The 17,882-nt window shown below is 42.1% G+C and overlaps 1 protein-coding gene across 9 annotated transcripts in view; it reads right to left on the minus strand.

The window, feature by feature from the left end:
- Positions 1-17,882, minus strand: part of ATXN2 (ataxin 2) — a 472,151-nt gene that overhangs the window by 176,727 nt on the left and 277,542 nt on the right. For all 9 annotated transcript variants that reach the window (XM_029571731.1, XM_029571728.1, XM_029571730.1 and 6 more), the window contains 3 exons: positions 2,798-3,114; positions 2,491-2,554; positions 2,201-2,353 (listed from right to left, as the gene is read on the minus strand). In XM_029571731.1, coding sequence (XP_029427591.1) covers positions 2,201-2,353; positions 2,491-2,554; positions 2,798-3,114 — 534 coding nt within the window. The remainder of the gene's footprint in view (positions 1-2,200; positions 2,354-2,490; positions 2,555-2,797; positions 3,115-17,882) is intronic.

Genomic DNA, 17,882 nt, shown 5'->3' on the forward strand with positions numbered 1-17,882 from the left:
CAGAATTGAAAATGAGGGCTCCCCTTCCCCCTCAGAGACCTCTGAGTCATCCGGGTTCTGCCGCAAAATGGCCGCCATTCCCGCGCTCCATGGGATCGGGGTCTGCTGCTGTCCACCGCTGCAGTCCTGATTTCGTGCACCGGAGACATCCCCCTGCCTCGAACTGCTCTCCCCACTGGGGAGGCAGTCGGCGCAAAGTCCGTCCCTGGACAGACTGCCCCCATGGCGTCCACACGCGGCGCATGGTGAGAGACTCGGCATGCCGCGTGGGGGGGGGGGGGAGGAGGAGGAGAAGCGCGGGAAGTGGCGGGCTGAGGCGCCGCGACCGCAAAGTGTACTTCGGAGCTGCTCGAGCCCCCCCCCCACCCCCCAAAGCCAAAAAACACCGTCCAGGGAATGGGACTTCCCAGCGGACAACGGTGGCAGCGGCCCCGGGGAATGTGACGTCGCGGGGCCGCGGGTCGGGAAGCCTCCGAGGGAGGGGGGGGGGGGGTTGGCACCACCAACGTGCACCCCAGCGGTGCAGCACAAGTCCAGGAAGCAAGGCTGTAAAGGCAAATAAACACAGGACACTTACCCTATCTACCAAGTCAGAGCCGTAGGAAGAAAGCAATGCAGACATAAAGAAAAATAAAACAACAGGTCTGCCTGCAAGTGCCACTAAGGGAGCCAGCCAATAGGGCTCTCCCTAAGAGAAAGCTGAACTGTCAATCTTTTTTTTTTTTTTTGCAATGAGAACTTAAGAACATAAGAACATAAGAAATTGCCATGCTGGGTCAGACCAAGGGTCCATCAAGCCCAGCATCCTGTTTCCTACAGAGGCCAAACCAGGCCACAAGAACCTGGCAATTACCCAAACACCTAGAAGATCCCATGCTACTGATGCACTGATGCAATTAATAGCAGTGACTATTCCCTAAGTAAACTTGATTAATAGCAGGTTAATGGACTTCTCTTCCAAGAGAAGTTAATGGACTTCTCTTCCAAGAACTTGATCCCTCACAACAAGATAGTTAACAAAAAAGGTAAAAGTGAGGAGAAATTCTACACTCAAACCATGTATTGGGGAACTGATGTTCCCCTGCTCACATCTGCTGGAGTCAGAAAGATTCTGAAGGGACATAGAGGGGGTGCAGGCTTATGTAGTACCTCCCTCGGAAGTTTGATCTGACTCCATCTGCTGGACGGGGGACATAACCTACAGTCTGGACTGATCCTGGTACGTACAGGGAACATGGCGATATTAAGTCGGAGGTCCCGAAGAGTAAAAAAAGTAAAAAATAAAAAAATAAAAAAAAAAATTTGAATTCGGCCCATGGCTGTCTGGTAGAAAACCGGACGCTCAATTTTGCCGGCGTCCGGTTTCCAATCCCATAGCTGTCAGCGGGCTCGAGAACAGACGCCGGCAAGTTTGAGCGTCTGCTGTCAAACCCGCTGACAGCCGCCGCTCCTGTCAAAAAGGAGGCGCTAGGGACACGATAGTGTCCCTAGCACCTCCTTTTCCCCGTTTCTACCGCGCTGCCTAATTTGCATACTGCATTGCGCGCACCGGTGAGGGGCCGGTGCGCGCACCGGGAGAGCGGGCGTTCGTCCGCTCCTCCCGCGGACTTTACTGTATCGGCCCGTGTGTTTGTAATACTATCAATTCTTTCCAGTTTGTATACATTTATCCTATAGTAAATTCAGTTTTCCCTACTGGTCAAAGAACGTATCATTCTTCCTTTTATCAATGAAAGAATGACAGTATATTTAGTGACCTTCATTTTCAGTTTTTATTTTTCCTGGAAATTCATCAGTGTTTATTATCATGAACAAAAATGGGGGGAAAAACTTCCATTTTTATTCATGATATAAACTCCCAATTTTGTTCATGATAAACACTGATGAATTTCCAAGAAAAATAAAAACTAAACTTAACATGAAGGTCACTATGTATATGCAATGTTGTTATGCACAGTAAATTTCAGTAGCACATAACCCACTTTTAAATTTATTTTCAGTAAATGGCAATTTAGGTTGAGCAAAAATTAATTTACTGTTTCATCATTTGTGTGCCAAATTCACATACTATTTTTATATTTAAAAATGATCTCCTGCTCAGAATGCACAGCATTTGATTTATCATTATATATCTACAATTAATATTTCAATTTTTTAATCAGCTATGCATAAGTACCTTATTAAATAATATGTTACATACCTGTACCCCTGGGCTCACAGGAACAGGGTACATCATATTTGGTGCAAAACAAACTGGTTGAGTATATACTGGAGTAGGCTGCTGATGCGCTACCATAGATGGGCTCGGCTGGGCTTGGGGACGAGGTGAGGTTGGCGTTGTAGAAGGCTTTGGCTACAGATTGATTAGAAATCAAATTGAAGATTAGCACAATGCATACAGAGTCAGTGTTTTCAAATTTTGTTCACAGCCTTCACAAGCTAAGAAAATGGCAAAAACACAAAAAAAAAAAGTTTAAAAAGTACCTTTACCTGAGCAAACGTCCGTGGATTGAATTCCTTTGCATTGGGATTCAGCGTAGATTTTCTAACTTGCCTGAACATAAAAAAAACATGTATGTATCAGAATAAAAAATGCCTTTATACCACTATTTCAGAGCCCAAACATTTCTCATCAAAATTACAGACCACCATCATTTTAGATGTGTGATTGAAATCCTGTGCCTGGAATAGTGTCTACTCAAGTCATATTCCTTTGATTTCTCTTGCTCACCATAAACATCTGAAGAGAACATACTAGGTAAACATTCATAAATGTGTTAAATGGGTGAACACTCACTCAGAGGTATTTTCTTTCTTTTCGTCTCTCTCATCTTTTTCTTGTTTGCTTCCAGGCCCAGAGGTCTGCACACCCTGGGATGTTACTTCTGGCCCTTTCTTTAGCTCAGAGGTACTATTAATTGATGGAGAAATACTTGGACTGGTTGGTTTGCTACCACTACTACTGGTATTAGCAGTACTACTGCTTTCAGTCACAGATTCTTTAGCAATTGATTCAGCCATTTTTTCCTTCAATAACTCCCTTGATTTCTCTCCTCCATCGCGATTTTTATTCAGCAGTTGATCCACAGTGTCAGGGCTGGAGCTTGGTGGTAACTAAAAGCAGGGAAGTAAATGTAGGTTTAAAAAAAGAACAGTCATATAGATCTATCTTTACAAACAAGTCTCAAAGACGACTTATGAACCTTCTAGATTAAACAATCTTATGATATTGTTCTTCCTTGAGCTTTTAAAATTTGCAATTTTCTTTCTATACAACTCATCAACCTACAAGCCATACATAACATTTTTCTCAGACACGGAACAGGAAAAAAAACAAAAAAACATAGGCCCCTTAAAGCATAGCACTGATCACACAATTCTTTCCCCACTTATTCTATTAATGTAAGGAAATTATTCTACTCCCCCAAATATGTTTAAAATGATCACAGTGAGAGATATAGTGATCAAAATTAAAATCAAAATGTTGTAGTAAACTTTAATCTCAAATATATAAGCAATCATTCCACATATTTATCTAAAAAGAAAAACTAATTAAAATTAGAGAAATCTATGAGAGAGGAGCTCAGGAGTATTCATATTACACACTGCTAAATGCAGAAAGGAATCATCCACATATTTTCAAGGTGTCCTTTTAGCTGATCTTCATGCACCACTCTCTCTCTCTCTCTATATATATATATATTTTTATTTTTTATTTTTTTTTTAATGTTTTTACCCCAAACTATGACTACATATAACAATGCCAAAACAATCCAAAGGTCTTTTCTATTGACAAATTTCTTTCAGTTTAGAGGTTCAACTTGAACCTCTCTCAATTTCTAGAGAAACAATACAACTATACTAGGCCATATTTAGGAAGCTGAAACTGCCAGCTCTCAGTGTGTATGAAATAGTAATCAACTGTAGGCAGGTCAGAATACTTTTCTTAAGATTGCAATTTTAAAATACAGGTTATCCTAAAAAGACAAGGTTTTTGACAGCTCATTTCTGCAAAAGAGATAACCATAACATGCTTTGGCCAACAGACTGAAGAATAAGCAAGTCATAAGGTATGGTACTATACTGCTTACTGCATCATTCTCAAGTTTTATCTTTTGCCTAGCTAGATCTTTGGATTATATAAATCCAAGCAGCCTACCTATATATTCCACATATGTGAAAAAGAAACTAAGAAATGACGGCAGAAAAGGACCAAAAGATCCACCCAGTCTGCCCAGCAAGCTTATGCCAGTATCTGCTGCACTGTGCAGGTTACCCCCATGCTTATCAGTTTACCAGACTGTAAAAGTCAGGGCCCTCTGATGCTGTTTGAATCCAATTTTCCTTAACTGTTGCTGTGAAAGCAGACAGCAATGTTGGAGTTGCATTAAACGTATCGGACTTAGTGATTAAGGGTAGTAAGCACCCCATCAGCTAGTTACACCCATGTTTATTTGTTCCCTGAACTGTAAATGTCGGGGCTCTTGTTGGTTGTTGCCTGAATCCAATTCCCCTTTTCTCACTGCCATTGAAGCAGAAGGTAATGATGGAGTTGCATCAACAGCATCAAGGCTTAATTGTTAAGGGTAGCAACTGTTACACCAGCAAGTTACCCCCATGCACTCTTCTTTATTTCCAACCTCTAGCGTTTAGGGATCCACTGTGTTTATCCCATGCCCCTTTGAATTCCTTGACTGTTTTAGTCTTCACCACCTCTTCCGGAAGGGCATTCACCACCTTCTCCGTGAAGAAATATTTCCTCACATTGGTTCTGAGTCGTCCTCCCTGGAGTTTCATTTCATGACCCCCTAGTTCTATTAATTTCTTTCCAATGGAAAAGGGTTGACAATTGTGCATCATTAAAACCTTTCAGATATCTGAAAGTCTGTATCATATCTCCCCTGCACCTTTCCTTCCAGGGTGTACATATTCAGATCCTTTAGCCTCTTCTCAAGTCTTCCAATGCTGACCCCTCACCATTTTGGGGACGTCCCAAAAAGCAAACCGGAAGACCGTCTGTCGAAGTCAGAAGGCACAACAGAAACAGGGCAGACTTGTCACCTATTCGCACAAAACTGCAATAGTTAAAAATCCCGACTCTGGCAGAGTTTCGCACATTGGCTGTGTCAGGGGCTTATTAGAGATCAAATGTTCTTATTGATTCTATTTTATGGAAAAACTTGGGAACAGCGGCCGATCAGTAGACAAATTCAGTATTAGATGAAAACTAACTATACTCGCCGGAGTCTGATCTAAGGTGACAGGTCTGTCCTGTTTCTATTGCGCCATCACCATTTTGGTCGCTCTTCTTTGGATCGTCTCTATCCTGTCTCTATCCTTTTTGAGATACAGGCAGCAGTATTGAACGTAGTACAAGTAATATTCAACAACCTATCAAATAAAGTGAACCTAAATACAGGAGTCCCACAAGGATCAGCACTGTCAGCAACACTTTTCAACATCTATCTCCTACTTGTCACACACTGACCCATTTCCATTATGCTGACGACATCCAAATATTAGTCCCAATCCAAAATACACTAGAAGAAACCTACAAGAAAATAACCTATCAAGCAATGTCTCTCCAACCTAAAACTCATAATCAACATTGATAAAACTGAATTAATATTCCTCGACAAAAAAAAAAAATCAACGATTCACCCAATCACTCAAAACAGAAAACCCACAAACAATAATCTCTCCTGTTGACCATGCCAGAAACCTCGGAATTACAATTGACAAAGAATTATCCTACAAAACCCATATAACAAATAAAATCAAAGAAGGTTATCACAAATTATTGACACTCAGATGTCTCAAACCCTTCCTCACTCAAAATGACTTTAGAACAGTTCTGCAACTACTACTATTTACAAACCTGGACTACTGCAACACCCTATTCCTCGGCCTCCCTTTTACCACCATACGCCCACTACAAATACTCCAGAACGCAGCCGCCAGGATTCTTTCAGGAACCAAGAAACAAGAACACATTACACCTACTCTCATATCCTTGCACTGGCTCCCAATTAAATACAGAATAGAATACAAAGTTTTATCAATCCTCCACAAATTAATCACAGGACAACAAAACCATTGGCTAACTGAACACACTGAACTACATGCTCCAAAAAGAAACCTTCGCTCAATGAATAAAGGCCTACTCAAAATTTCTCATGCAAAAATCACGCAACTAGTATCAACCCGAGAGAGAGCTATATCCATCGCCAGCCCATCTCTATGGAACTCCTTACCCCTAAATCTAAGAACTCAAGTTGACGCCAAAACTTTCAAAAAAGAATTAAAAACCTGGCTTTTTACCAGAGCTTTTTCAGAAGATCTTAAATACTAACACCAACAAACTCCCAACCAGACAACTCCAAAGAAAACAGAGACACCATCCTATCAACTTATGACGGACTAATAAAACCACAAACTCTACATCTAAGAACTTTTCCCTATATAATCTAACCCTCTATTACCCCCCAATGCTACCCAACTTTATCTTTAAATTGTATTTGTTAAAACTCTGTTATTCTCCTAATGTAAACCATTATGATGGCAAAACCGAATATACGGTATACAAAATAGTGTTAAAATAAAAATAAATAAATACTCTAGGTGAGGCATCACCAAGGACATCTACAAGGGCATTATCACCTCTTTTCTTTCTGGTTATTCCTCGCTCTATGCAGCCCAGCAGTCTTCTGGCTTTAGCTATTGCCTTGTTACGTTGCTTCGTCATCTTCAAAATATCAGTCGCTATCACACCAAGGACCCTCTCCCAGTCCACGTGCATTAGTCTTTCACCGCCCATCATATAAAGCTCTTTTGGACTGCCGCAATGCAGATGCATGACTCTGCACTTCTTGGCATTGAATTCAAGCTGCCAAATCTTCGACCATTCTTCAAATTTTCTTAAATCACTTTTCATTCTCTCTACTCCTCTACTCTGGTGCAGATCTTAGTGTCATTCACAAACTGACAAACTTTACCTTCTATCCCTTCCGTCAGAATTGGTCCCAAAATCGATCACTGTGGCACTCCACTTAACATCATTCTTTCTTCAGAGTAGGTTCACTCCTGTCAGTCAACCAGTTTGCAATCCATGCTACTACCTTGGCACCTACTCCCAAGCTTTTCATTTTGTTCATGAGTCTCCTATGTGGGACCGTATCAAAAGCTTTTCTAAAATCCAAGTAAATCACATCGCGTGCTCTTCTCTGATCCAATTCTCTAGTTACCCCATCAAACAAATCTAGCAGATTTGTCTGACAGGACTTTCCCCTGGTAAATCCATGCTGCCTCGGGTCGAGCAACCAACTGGATTAAAAACACACACAACTAAGATACAAGCTTTTACTTAATTTGTCATAAAACATTAAACCTCTGACTTGTTGCTCTACCATTTGTGACTGTTATTCTAATCTTATAAAAAAAATGATAGTGTTACTGTATTTGCAATAATAAAATAAGATTATATATATATATATATATATATATATATATTTTATTTTTATTTATTTTTTTTTAAGCAACCATATCAATACATACTCAATTCTAATTAATGGGAATTACATCCTAACACTGGAAATTTTCATTTAAACGTTTTGTGCTTTTCCCTTTATTTTATCCTAGGCATCATACTTTTTCAGGATGCATTCTGGGTTATCATGGTCTTCCTGTCCCCTAACTCCTCCAATTTGTTTACTGAAGAATTGAGAAATTTCCTTCATGTGTTCAGTGCCAATATATACAATAGAAATTGTCCTCATGAGCGAGCACATGATCTCCACTGCATGCCTGCACTTAAGTTAACCTTACAGACAGGCATTTTTTGATGTTGCAGTTGAGCTGCAAAGCAAGAAATTCAAAAGACTGTTATCTCGAAGATTGCCTTTATCAGTATCACTTAACAATCAGTCTGTGGACCAGCACATGTCTGCAGCGTTTCTGGAGGTCTGTGGAGTGACTGTGATTGCAGGACGAGGAGGAAGCAAGAACTGCTCTGGCATTTGCACCACAGCCAGTATAAACTTTTCCTAACCCTCTCCATTGCCCTACAGACTTATTTTCCAGTAGGGGTTGGTACTTTGGATCCATCTCTGGAAGAGCACCTGCAGCTGAATGTTAATGAGCTGGCATGAGATGAAGCTGTTTTTGCTCCGCTCTCAGGCCCTGCCTCCTATACAGAGGTCAAGAGAGGACGAGGACAGTGCGGGGCCTGAAAGCAGTGCAGATGCTGACTCAATCTCACACTGGCTCATTAACATTAATGGTCCCAAAAAACAAAGCGGAAGCCAATCCAAGATAGCTATGCAGCGATAAAAATGAAGAACAGGATCGGTATATAAAAGGACTTTTATTAAATCTTGCCCAACTCTGGCCGAGTTTCGCTCTTCAAGGAGCTGCCTCAGGGGCTACTAAAAACAAGTGCAAAAACACACATACATAAATATATGTAAAAAGGATGTACATATATATTAAATGAATAAATAAATTGTAAAACAAAATCACAAAGATGTACATTCATATAAAATAAATACATAAATAATCTAAAATAGAAGACAATGTATGTGTATATAAAGACATGTGTAAAGATATCATAATGACGGATGCAACAAATATTTTTAAATATTGTAATGAAAGGAGGGGCTGGAAGAAATGTGATCAAATACCTGTGTGAAAGAACTTCCAGTAGAACGATTCCAGTCTGTGAACAAACAGGTAATGCATACGGTATATTCTAAAAGAAACAACTTGGTGTTAGGACGAACTTAAGAAACAACCGAGTATTATAAAGTTTACCAAAAACAAACGAAAAAAATGAGAAAAATCCAAAAATGGGGGTGTGTTTTGTCAGCTTCCTCAAGCTGATACACCGCTCTCAATGACGGATGTATTCACGTGCAGCCCTAAAGTATAAATTTGTGTACAAAAATCCTTGTTTAAATACCTTGTCAAACATCTGCTGACACCTCCACAAGTGCACGTACTTTTAAATATTGTAAGGTATTGAATGTTGAATCTTTTTGCACATTGTAAACTTAACATGAAAAGTGTACTTATTGCTGGAAGCCACGCTGTGGAAAGGAATAAATCAAAATAAGTATAGCAACTTCTTTCTCTGCTAAAAGTACCAATTTTTACTGAGTGTTCTTAACTACTTAATGTGAATACAAAATACGACACAAATAAGTGCTGGTGAGTGAATATCGTGAAAACATAGTGAAACGAAAACTCCTAGTGATCTTATGTGTATTTATATTATTCATTGTCTCCGTGTAACATGCTTGTCTAAGTATAGCATTTTTAAATGCAATCCATGAAACGGGGAGGTGGTTGCTAGTAATAAAACGTCTCGTTAAAAATGAACTGGCTGAATAGCCTAGATGTAAATTTGAAATTTAAAATGGAATATGATACAATGAAAATAGCATTTTTAGATATCCTAATCACAAAAACACAGACTGGTTTTGTAACATATATATATATCAGAAACCTGCAGATACAAATAAATTTCTTGCATATGATAGTTGCCACAACAAGTTTCTTATACGCAACCTACCGTACAGCCAATTTCTTCGGTTGAAAAGATTATGCACTAATACAGAAACATTCACACAGAGATCTCTGAAGATGAAGACTCTGTTTATAGAAAGAGGATACCCCACAGAATGCATTAATAATTGTCTCTCTAGAGCAGAGAAACAGGAACACTCCACTTTGTTAAAACCCCGCACAAAATCAATCAAAACGGACAGAATCATTTGTCTACTCACATTCACAGGCCTATCCCCATGACATAATTAAAACCATTAAAAAATATTGGCACATACTACAGATACTCCCAGTCTTTCAAGGCAAAGAGATTATGGTGGCAAATAAACGTGACAAAAATTTGAAAGAATATCTGTCACCATCAGCTTTACCTATTGACAAACTAATAGAAAAGAGATCCGTAGGACACAGCCCTTGTGGTAGTTGTAGTGTCTGTTCAGTTAATTTTAAAGTACAGACTTTATCTATTGGCACTACTGGTAGGGTTTTCAAATTGCAGAGTTCAACTAATTGTAAAAGCATAGGTGTGTGGTTTACGTGGCAATTTGTCCTTGTAACAAAGTTTATGTAGGCAAAACAAATAGACAATTCAGCAAGAGCATCATCGAACACAAAAGTGCAATTAATAGACGTAGTGAAGGAAAACCTTTAGTTGCACACTGTCCAAATGGGTCATACATTTGATGACTAAGTTCTACGTTGTCCAGAAACTATTTAGAAATTGGAGAGGAGGGGATTTTGATAATACTTTATTAAGACTTGAACAAAAATTTATATTTGATTTTAATACTATTGCGCTTTTAGTCTTAATTGTGATACAGATTTCAGTGTGCATTTGTAAACTACTTGAATTAAGAACATATTCTTACGTACAATTTTTATAATTATTTATTATTTTTTTATTTTTCTTTCATTTTTCTTTTTATTTACCATTTCTTTTTATTATTTTTTACTTTTTATGTGGGTGATTTTTTAGTAATTCTAGCATTTTTCTTTTTTTTTTTTTTTTTTTTTCATTTTTATAATTTTTACATCTTTACATTTATCTGCTATGCAACAATATTTGGTTTAACAATGGCTGAGTCAAAATTGTTAAGAGTCGTCAGTTTGTCCCCGCGCAATTTTTATAAGGTCCAAGTCACTATCATTTATCCGACAGTATTATTATTTTTTCAATTATCATTATACAACAGTTATGTGGGATAATTCTTCCTTTAAGAAAAAAATTGCTGGCTCTGTAGTCAGGTATCGGCACTAAAAGCAAAGAGCTATAATCAGAAGAGTCAACAGGTTATCCTAGCACGATTCTTACAGGGTTCTAGTCACTCTATCATTATGCATTAATCATCATATTCATATTTTTATTTTTTTATTTTCTTCCTGTCACATAACACAATAGTTTTGTGAGTTTATTTCTTTTTCAGATAAATTACTGACTTTGTATTCAGATATCGGCACTTAAAGAAAATTTTCAATTCTCTCACTAGATCAAACTTTTTTTTGGTGGGCTTTTAACTAAACTACCGCGTGATTTTATATAAATACCGCTCGCTGATATACCTTCTGATAGTCACTACTATACTCCATGGCACGCCGCAGGTAAGCTTCAATAAAAAATAGTTTCACTTTGTTGGTTAATGTTTTCTTTTTTTTTTTTTTATTTGATCCTGACATGGAATCATTTTTTTTGCCTACAATAAACATAAAATAAATTAATTGAGTTAACGACTCTACATACAATACAAAATTCAACAGACACATTATTCATCATTCACTATTCGTGTATATTTTTCATAATTTTTTCAATTATTATTACCCAACAGTTGTGCGGGATAATTCCTCCTTCTTTAAGAAAAAATTGCTGGCTCTGTATGCAATATCGGCACTAAAAGCAAAGAGCTATAATCAGCAGATTCAACAGGTTGTCCTCGCGTGATTCTTATAGGGTTCTAGTCACTATCATTATGCATTAATCATCATATTCATATTTTTATTTATTTTTTCCATCATACTACTATAGTTTTGTGAGTTTATTTCTTTTTCAGATAAATTGTATTTAGATATCGGCACTTAAAGAAAATGTTCAATTCTCTTACTAGATCAAACTAGTTTTTATGGTGGGCTTTTAACTAAACTACCGCGAGATTTTATATAAATTCCCTTCGTTGGCATACCTTCTGATAGTCACTATTATACTCCATGGTGCACCACAGGTAAGCTTGAATAAAAACAGTTTCAATTTGTCAGGTAATGTTTTTTGTTTTTTGTTTTGGTTTTTTTTATTTGATCCTAACATGGAATCAATTTTTTCTTTTTGCCTATAATAAACAAAATAAATTGATTGAGTTAACGACTCTACATACAATACAAAATTCTTAAGTTTTTTTTTTTACTGTATTTTCATACGCCATAAGAGTCATCCACATTTGAACAGTATGTGGCGTTAAGCGGATCCTCTTTTTCACAGCTTTGCTGCTGATATTAAGCATAATTATTTGGATTGAAGCTCTCGCAATACTAGGTAAAGTTGTTTTTTCTACACAACTCTTTTTTCAAGCCAGATGTACATCATTTTTAACGAGATGTTTTATTTCTAGCAACCACCTACCTGTTTCATGGATTGCATTTAAAAATGGTATATTTAGACAAGCATGTTACACGGAGACAATGAATAATATAAATACACATAAGATTACTAGGAATTTTCGTTTCACTATGTTTTCACGATATTCACTCACCAGCACTTATTTGTGCCGTATTTTGTATTCACATTAAGTAGTTAAGCACACTCAGTAAAAATCGGTACTTTTAGCCAAGTAAGAAGTTCCTACACTTATTTTGATATTTTCCTTTCCACAGCATGGCTTCCAGCAATAAGTACACTTTTCATATTAAGTTTACAATGTGCGAAAAGATTCAACATTCAATACCTTACAATATATATTTTTTTTTTAATTTTATTTTTATTGAAATTTCACATTTTTAAACAGAAATATGATAGTACAGTCTTATCCAAAGGAAAAAATATATTATAACAGGTACAATTTCCTTATTATCTTTTTAAAAGAAATCTAATAAAGCACAAAAATCATGAGAACAAAGGGTTTCAAACACCAAAATTAGGAGCATTAACTAATAAGAAGACTAGAGGAAATACTTGATGCTATTTCCTCCCACTATAAATCTCTTTCCCCCTATTGCACAGCTTCTTTAGGGTGTGTGTCCAAGTATGTTCGCAATTGCTCGGGGTAGGTGAAAATGAATCTATTATTCAAATGCTTTATTAAACACCTACAGGGATACCTTAATTGGAATTGTGCCCCCCTTGATAATACTTCTGATCGCATTTCTATAAACCTTTTTAGTCTTAATTGAGTTGGACGGGCTATGTCCGGAAATATCCTTATAGCTTGCCCATAGAAAATGGACTTTTGATATTTAAAATGTAGTTTTGACACTGCATCTGTCTATTTGTGACACAAATTGAACTAACAATATGGCTGTAGTGTTAATTTTAGACTCAAAGGATTTTTCCAGGAATTCAGTTAGATTTAATTCCTCTGAAATCTCTCCATTCTTTACATTACCCCCTCCCTCTGTTTGTGGTAAATAATATAGTTTACTTAATTTAGGGAAATTAACCTCAGAATATTTCAGGATGTTTTTCAAATAACTATGGAATAAATCCAAGGGTGTAATTAGATGACTTTTTGGGAAGTTCAACAGTCTAAGATTGGACTTCTTCATCTGGTTTTCTAATGTCTCAATTTTATTTTCATGATCTTCTTCTGATTTAATTAGATTTAACTGAATTTTTTGAACTTCCCCCAAGTTTTTATCCATTGTATTGACACATTTCTCCAATTGATCTTACAATATTTAAAAGTGCATGCGCTTGTAGAGGTGTCAGCAGATGTGTTTGACAAAGTATTTAAAAGGAAAATTAGTTTCTTACCTGATAATTTTCGTTCCTGTAGTACCAAGGATCAGTCCAGGACACCTGGGTTGTGACTCCGCACCAGTAGATGGAGACAGACTAAAACTTGTGGGCGGAGCCATATATGCTCCTGTGCCAGTCACAGCCCCTCAGTCATACGTAATGTCAAAGTAGAAAAATTCCATAAGGTAACCATAGCTAACCAAACAAACTTGCTATTTAAACGGAAAAAAATTCCAACACCCCTACAGGAACCAGGCGCCCCAACCGGGAGAGCGACTAAATAAGGGGTCAGCGTACTGAAACACAACAATGAGCGGACTCTTCGTTACTGCAGCGTAGCACTGCGGGCGGGATCCTGGACTGATCCTTGGTACTACAGGAACGAAAATTATCAGGTAAGAAAACTAATTTTCCTTTCCCTGTACGTACCAGGATCAGTCCAGGACACCTGGGATGTACCAGAGCTAAATTACCGAGGGTGGGAAGCAGAGAGTCCCGCTCGGAGCACCTACTTTCCAAAACTCCCGGAATCAGTAGCCTGAACCTCCAACCGGTAATGACTAATGAAGGTATGCAACGACCTCCAGGTAGCCGCCCTGCAAATCACTGGAGGCGACACCTGCGAAGACGCCACCCAAGAAGTCGCTGGAGACCGTGGCGAGTGAGCCCTGAGGCCCCCAGGAATCGGTTTTCCCCACACGAGGTATGCCGAACCAATGGTTTCTTCTAGCCAACGGGCAATCGTCGTGTGGGATGCTGCGGTCCTGTTCTTTGGACCCGAAAAGGAAAACAAATGATCCGCTATCGGAAAGAAATTCGTGACCTCCAGGTAGCGTAGAAGGGATCTTCGCACAGCAAGCCTCTGTAAGTCCCTCGCTTAAGGAACAGAGGAGCTCCCGGCCGCAAAGCGGACAGCTCAACTAACTGATGCCGATGAAAAACGAAACGACCTTAGGTAGAGAGGAAGGGATCATCCGCAAGGATACCCAGAGGCGTATCTCTACAGGAAAGAGCCTGCAACTCTGAGAAGGGCCGCGCCGAGGCAATCGCCACCAGGGATACAGTCATTAATGCGAAGACCCTAAGAGTTGTACGCTTCAAGGGTCAAACGGTGCCGTGCACAGGGTGGGAAGAACCCAATAAGGTTCCAGGACGGGCAGAGGAAACGCAACGGAGAACGGAAAAGCTTAGCCCCCCCCGGAGAAAACGGGAGACATCAGGACCCGCCAGCAACCAAGCGCCACCACTTGGACCCGCAGGAACTGCATGCCAAGCCTTTGGCCAGACCAGCCTGGAGAAAACCAGAAGACCAGATACCGAAACGACAGTGGGAGCCACACTCCGCTGCACGCACCATTCCCCAAAGACTACCCAGACCCGGCCGTACGCCAAGGACATAGACTGCTTCCTGGACCGCCGCAGCATAGCCACCACCGCGTCAGAGTAACCTTTCCTCTGGAGCCGAGGCCACTCAAAACGCCATGCCGCGAGACAGTAGGGATCCGCATCCTGCAACCAGACGGGGCCCTGACGGAAGGGCCCCCGCGACCCCCTGGAGACGCATGGGACGCATGGTAGCCGCCCCCGACAAACTGAAAGAGGTCCGCGAACCACGGACGGCGAGGCCATTCCGGAGCCACCATGATCATGTTGAACGGGTGCAATACTATGTGGCGCAGAATCTCGCCGAACATCGGCCACGGAGGAAAGACGTACAGCAGGATATCCGTCGGCCAGGGAAGCACCAATGCGTCGACTGCTTCTGCTCCCCTTTCCCAAAACCGATTGAAAAATCACGGAGCCTTCGCAGTGCAGCCTGTGGCCATCCAGTCCATGTGGGAATACCCCACGTCTTGCCGATGAGGCGAAACGCTTCGTCCGCCAGCTCCCATTCCCCGGGGTCCCAACGATGCCGGCTGAGAAAATCCGCCTGGACGTCGCCGATCCCAGCGGCGTGAGAGACTGCGACGTTGTCGAGATTTATTTCCGACCAAGCCATCAAGAGCCTCGCCTCCTCTGCTACCTGTGGGCTTCTCGTCCCTCCTTGGTGATGGATGTGGGCTTCTCGTCCCTCCTTGGCGAGTGATATAGGCCACTGTGGTTGCGTTGTCCGACAAAACATGGACTGCCCATCCCCTCAGCAGAGGTAGGACCGATTGCAGCGCCGGACCGCTCTGGTCTCCTGTCGGTTGATAGCCCCTCGGGCTGGAGACGCTGACCATAGGCCTTGAACTGACTGTCCTAGACAGACTGCTCCCCATCCGGAGAGACTGGCATCCGTGGTCACCACTGTCCAGGTGGGCACGAAGAGTGACACTCCAGAGATCAGAAGACTGGAATCGAGCCACCAGGCCAGGCTGGATCTCGCCCGGCCTACGAGTGGAAGTGGATGATAGAATTCCCCCGAAATCGGCTTCCAGCGGGATAGTAAGGACGACTGTAATGGCCGTAGATCAGTGAACGCCCCGGGGACCAACGCGAGAGTGGAGGCCATAGGACCCAGGACCATCAGGTAATTGCCGACTCGTGGTAGGCGTAGCGACAGCAAGCGCCTCACTCGAGACTGCAGTCCGCACCTTCGGTCCCGTGAGAGGAACACGCCGCAGTCGAAGGTATTCCAAGGTCTGCGTGGGTACCACTTGACTCTTGTTGAAAATGACTATCCAGCCTAGAGACTGCAAGAGTTGTAGGCCCCTGGCCACCGCCAGCCGACACTGATTCTCGGACCTCGCCCGAATCAACCAATCGTCCAGGTAAGGATGAACCAGCACCCTCCCGGCGTCGCTGCGCCGCAACCACGACCATTACCATCGTGAACGTACGAGGCGCCGTTGCCAGCCCCAAGCGGGAGAGCCCTGAATTGATAAAACCGTCATAGGACGCAGAACCTTAGGGATCGCTGAAACGACAGTTGAATGCCTACGTGAAGGTACGCCTCCATGAGATCTAGTGAGGCCAGGAACTCTCCTGTACGCCCCGAGGCAATCCCCGACCAAATAAACTCCATTTTGAAGTGAGGTACACGCCGGCTTCCGTTCACCCCTTTTAGATCCAGGATTGGTCTAGAAGAGCAGTCTTTCTTTGGAACAATAAAATAAATGGAGTAACGCCCCTTGCCGTGCTGACTGATCGGAACGGGGAAAAATGGCTCCCAAACTTTCCAAGCGCCGGATGGTGTCCAGCACTGCTGCCTTCTGTTCGGGAGCCTTGCACGGCGAGACCAGGAATTTGAGTGCTGGGGAACGAACAACTCTAATGCGTAGCCGTGCGTTATCACATTGAGGACCCCTTGGCCCGTAAGTTATACTGGCCCATTCCTCGACAAACAAGGGTAACCGCGCCCCTACCTTGGAAATGACGTGCTGGGGCTGAGGTGAGGGATGGGCCGGCCGCGTATCACAGTGAAGACTTGGGCTCCTCCCTGTCTACTGAAGCGTGTACTCCGAAAAGACTGCTGCCATTGAGGGATTCGGGAGGAAGGTGACCTATAGGAAGGACCTGTAGACCTTTGAGCACGCGAATTCCTGGGCCCTTGGAAACGGGATCTGGCCGAAAAGGAGGAGCGCGCCCTGAAATTTGTCCTCGGGCAGCCGCTTTGGACGAACCATCTGCAGCTCAGTTACGTAGCCATAGCAGGCGATGCACCGATACAGCCTCCACCCCGGACTTAGTGGATGTACGCCGCAACCCGTGGAGAGCATCTGCCCCATACGCAATTGCTGCCTCCACCTATCTGCCTGTGATGCCTCTGCCGCCGACAGACCTGGGTTCGACTGAAAAACTTGGGCCCAGCGCAGGCTCGCGCGTATAGCGAAGTTGGTACAGATGGCAGCCCGCAACCCAGGACAGACACCTCCAAACTCTTCTTGAGTTGCACTTCCCGCTTCCTATCCTGTATATCCCGGAGAGCCGTGGCTCCTGTAACCGGAATGGTCGACCTCTTCGTCACCACAGAGACTGCGGAATCCACCTTCGGCAGTCGAAGGAGTTCCAGCGCACCTTCGGGTAGCGGGTAAATCTTGTCCATGGCCTTACTGACCTGCAAGCGTAACTCCGGCGTATCCCATTCACCGAACAGGATATCTGTCGATGAAAAGTGAAAAGGAAATGCTACTGCCGGCCCCAAGAGACCTAAGAGCACCGGATCCATGTTTGCCTCTGGACGGGCCACCACCGGCGGAGCCTCTAATGCCAGTTCCTGAAGAATTGCTGGAATTAGCGGGGACATTGCCTCCCTGCGAAAAAGCCGCACCACTTTGGGGACCTCCCCTTCCACGGCTAGTGTCCCTTTGCCCGCGCTGGGCTGGACGGGACCGTCCGCAGCCGCCTCCTCGGCCCCCATCAGGGGCTCCTCTGGAGACTCTGAGTGAACTGGAGATGA

The sequence above is a fragment of the Rhinatrema bivittatum genome, chromosome 11 (assembly GCF_901001135.1).
Source record: "Rhinatrema bivittatum chromosome 11, aRhiBiv1.1, whole genome shotgun sequence".
Classification (NCBI taxonomy): domain Eukaryota; kingdom Metazoa; phylum Chordata; class Amphibia; order Gymnophiona; family Rhinatrematidae; genus Rhinatrema; species Rhinatrema bivittatum.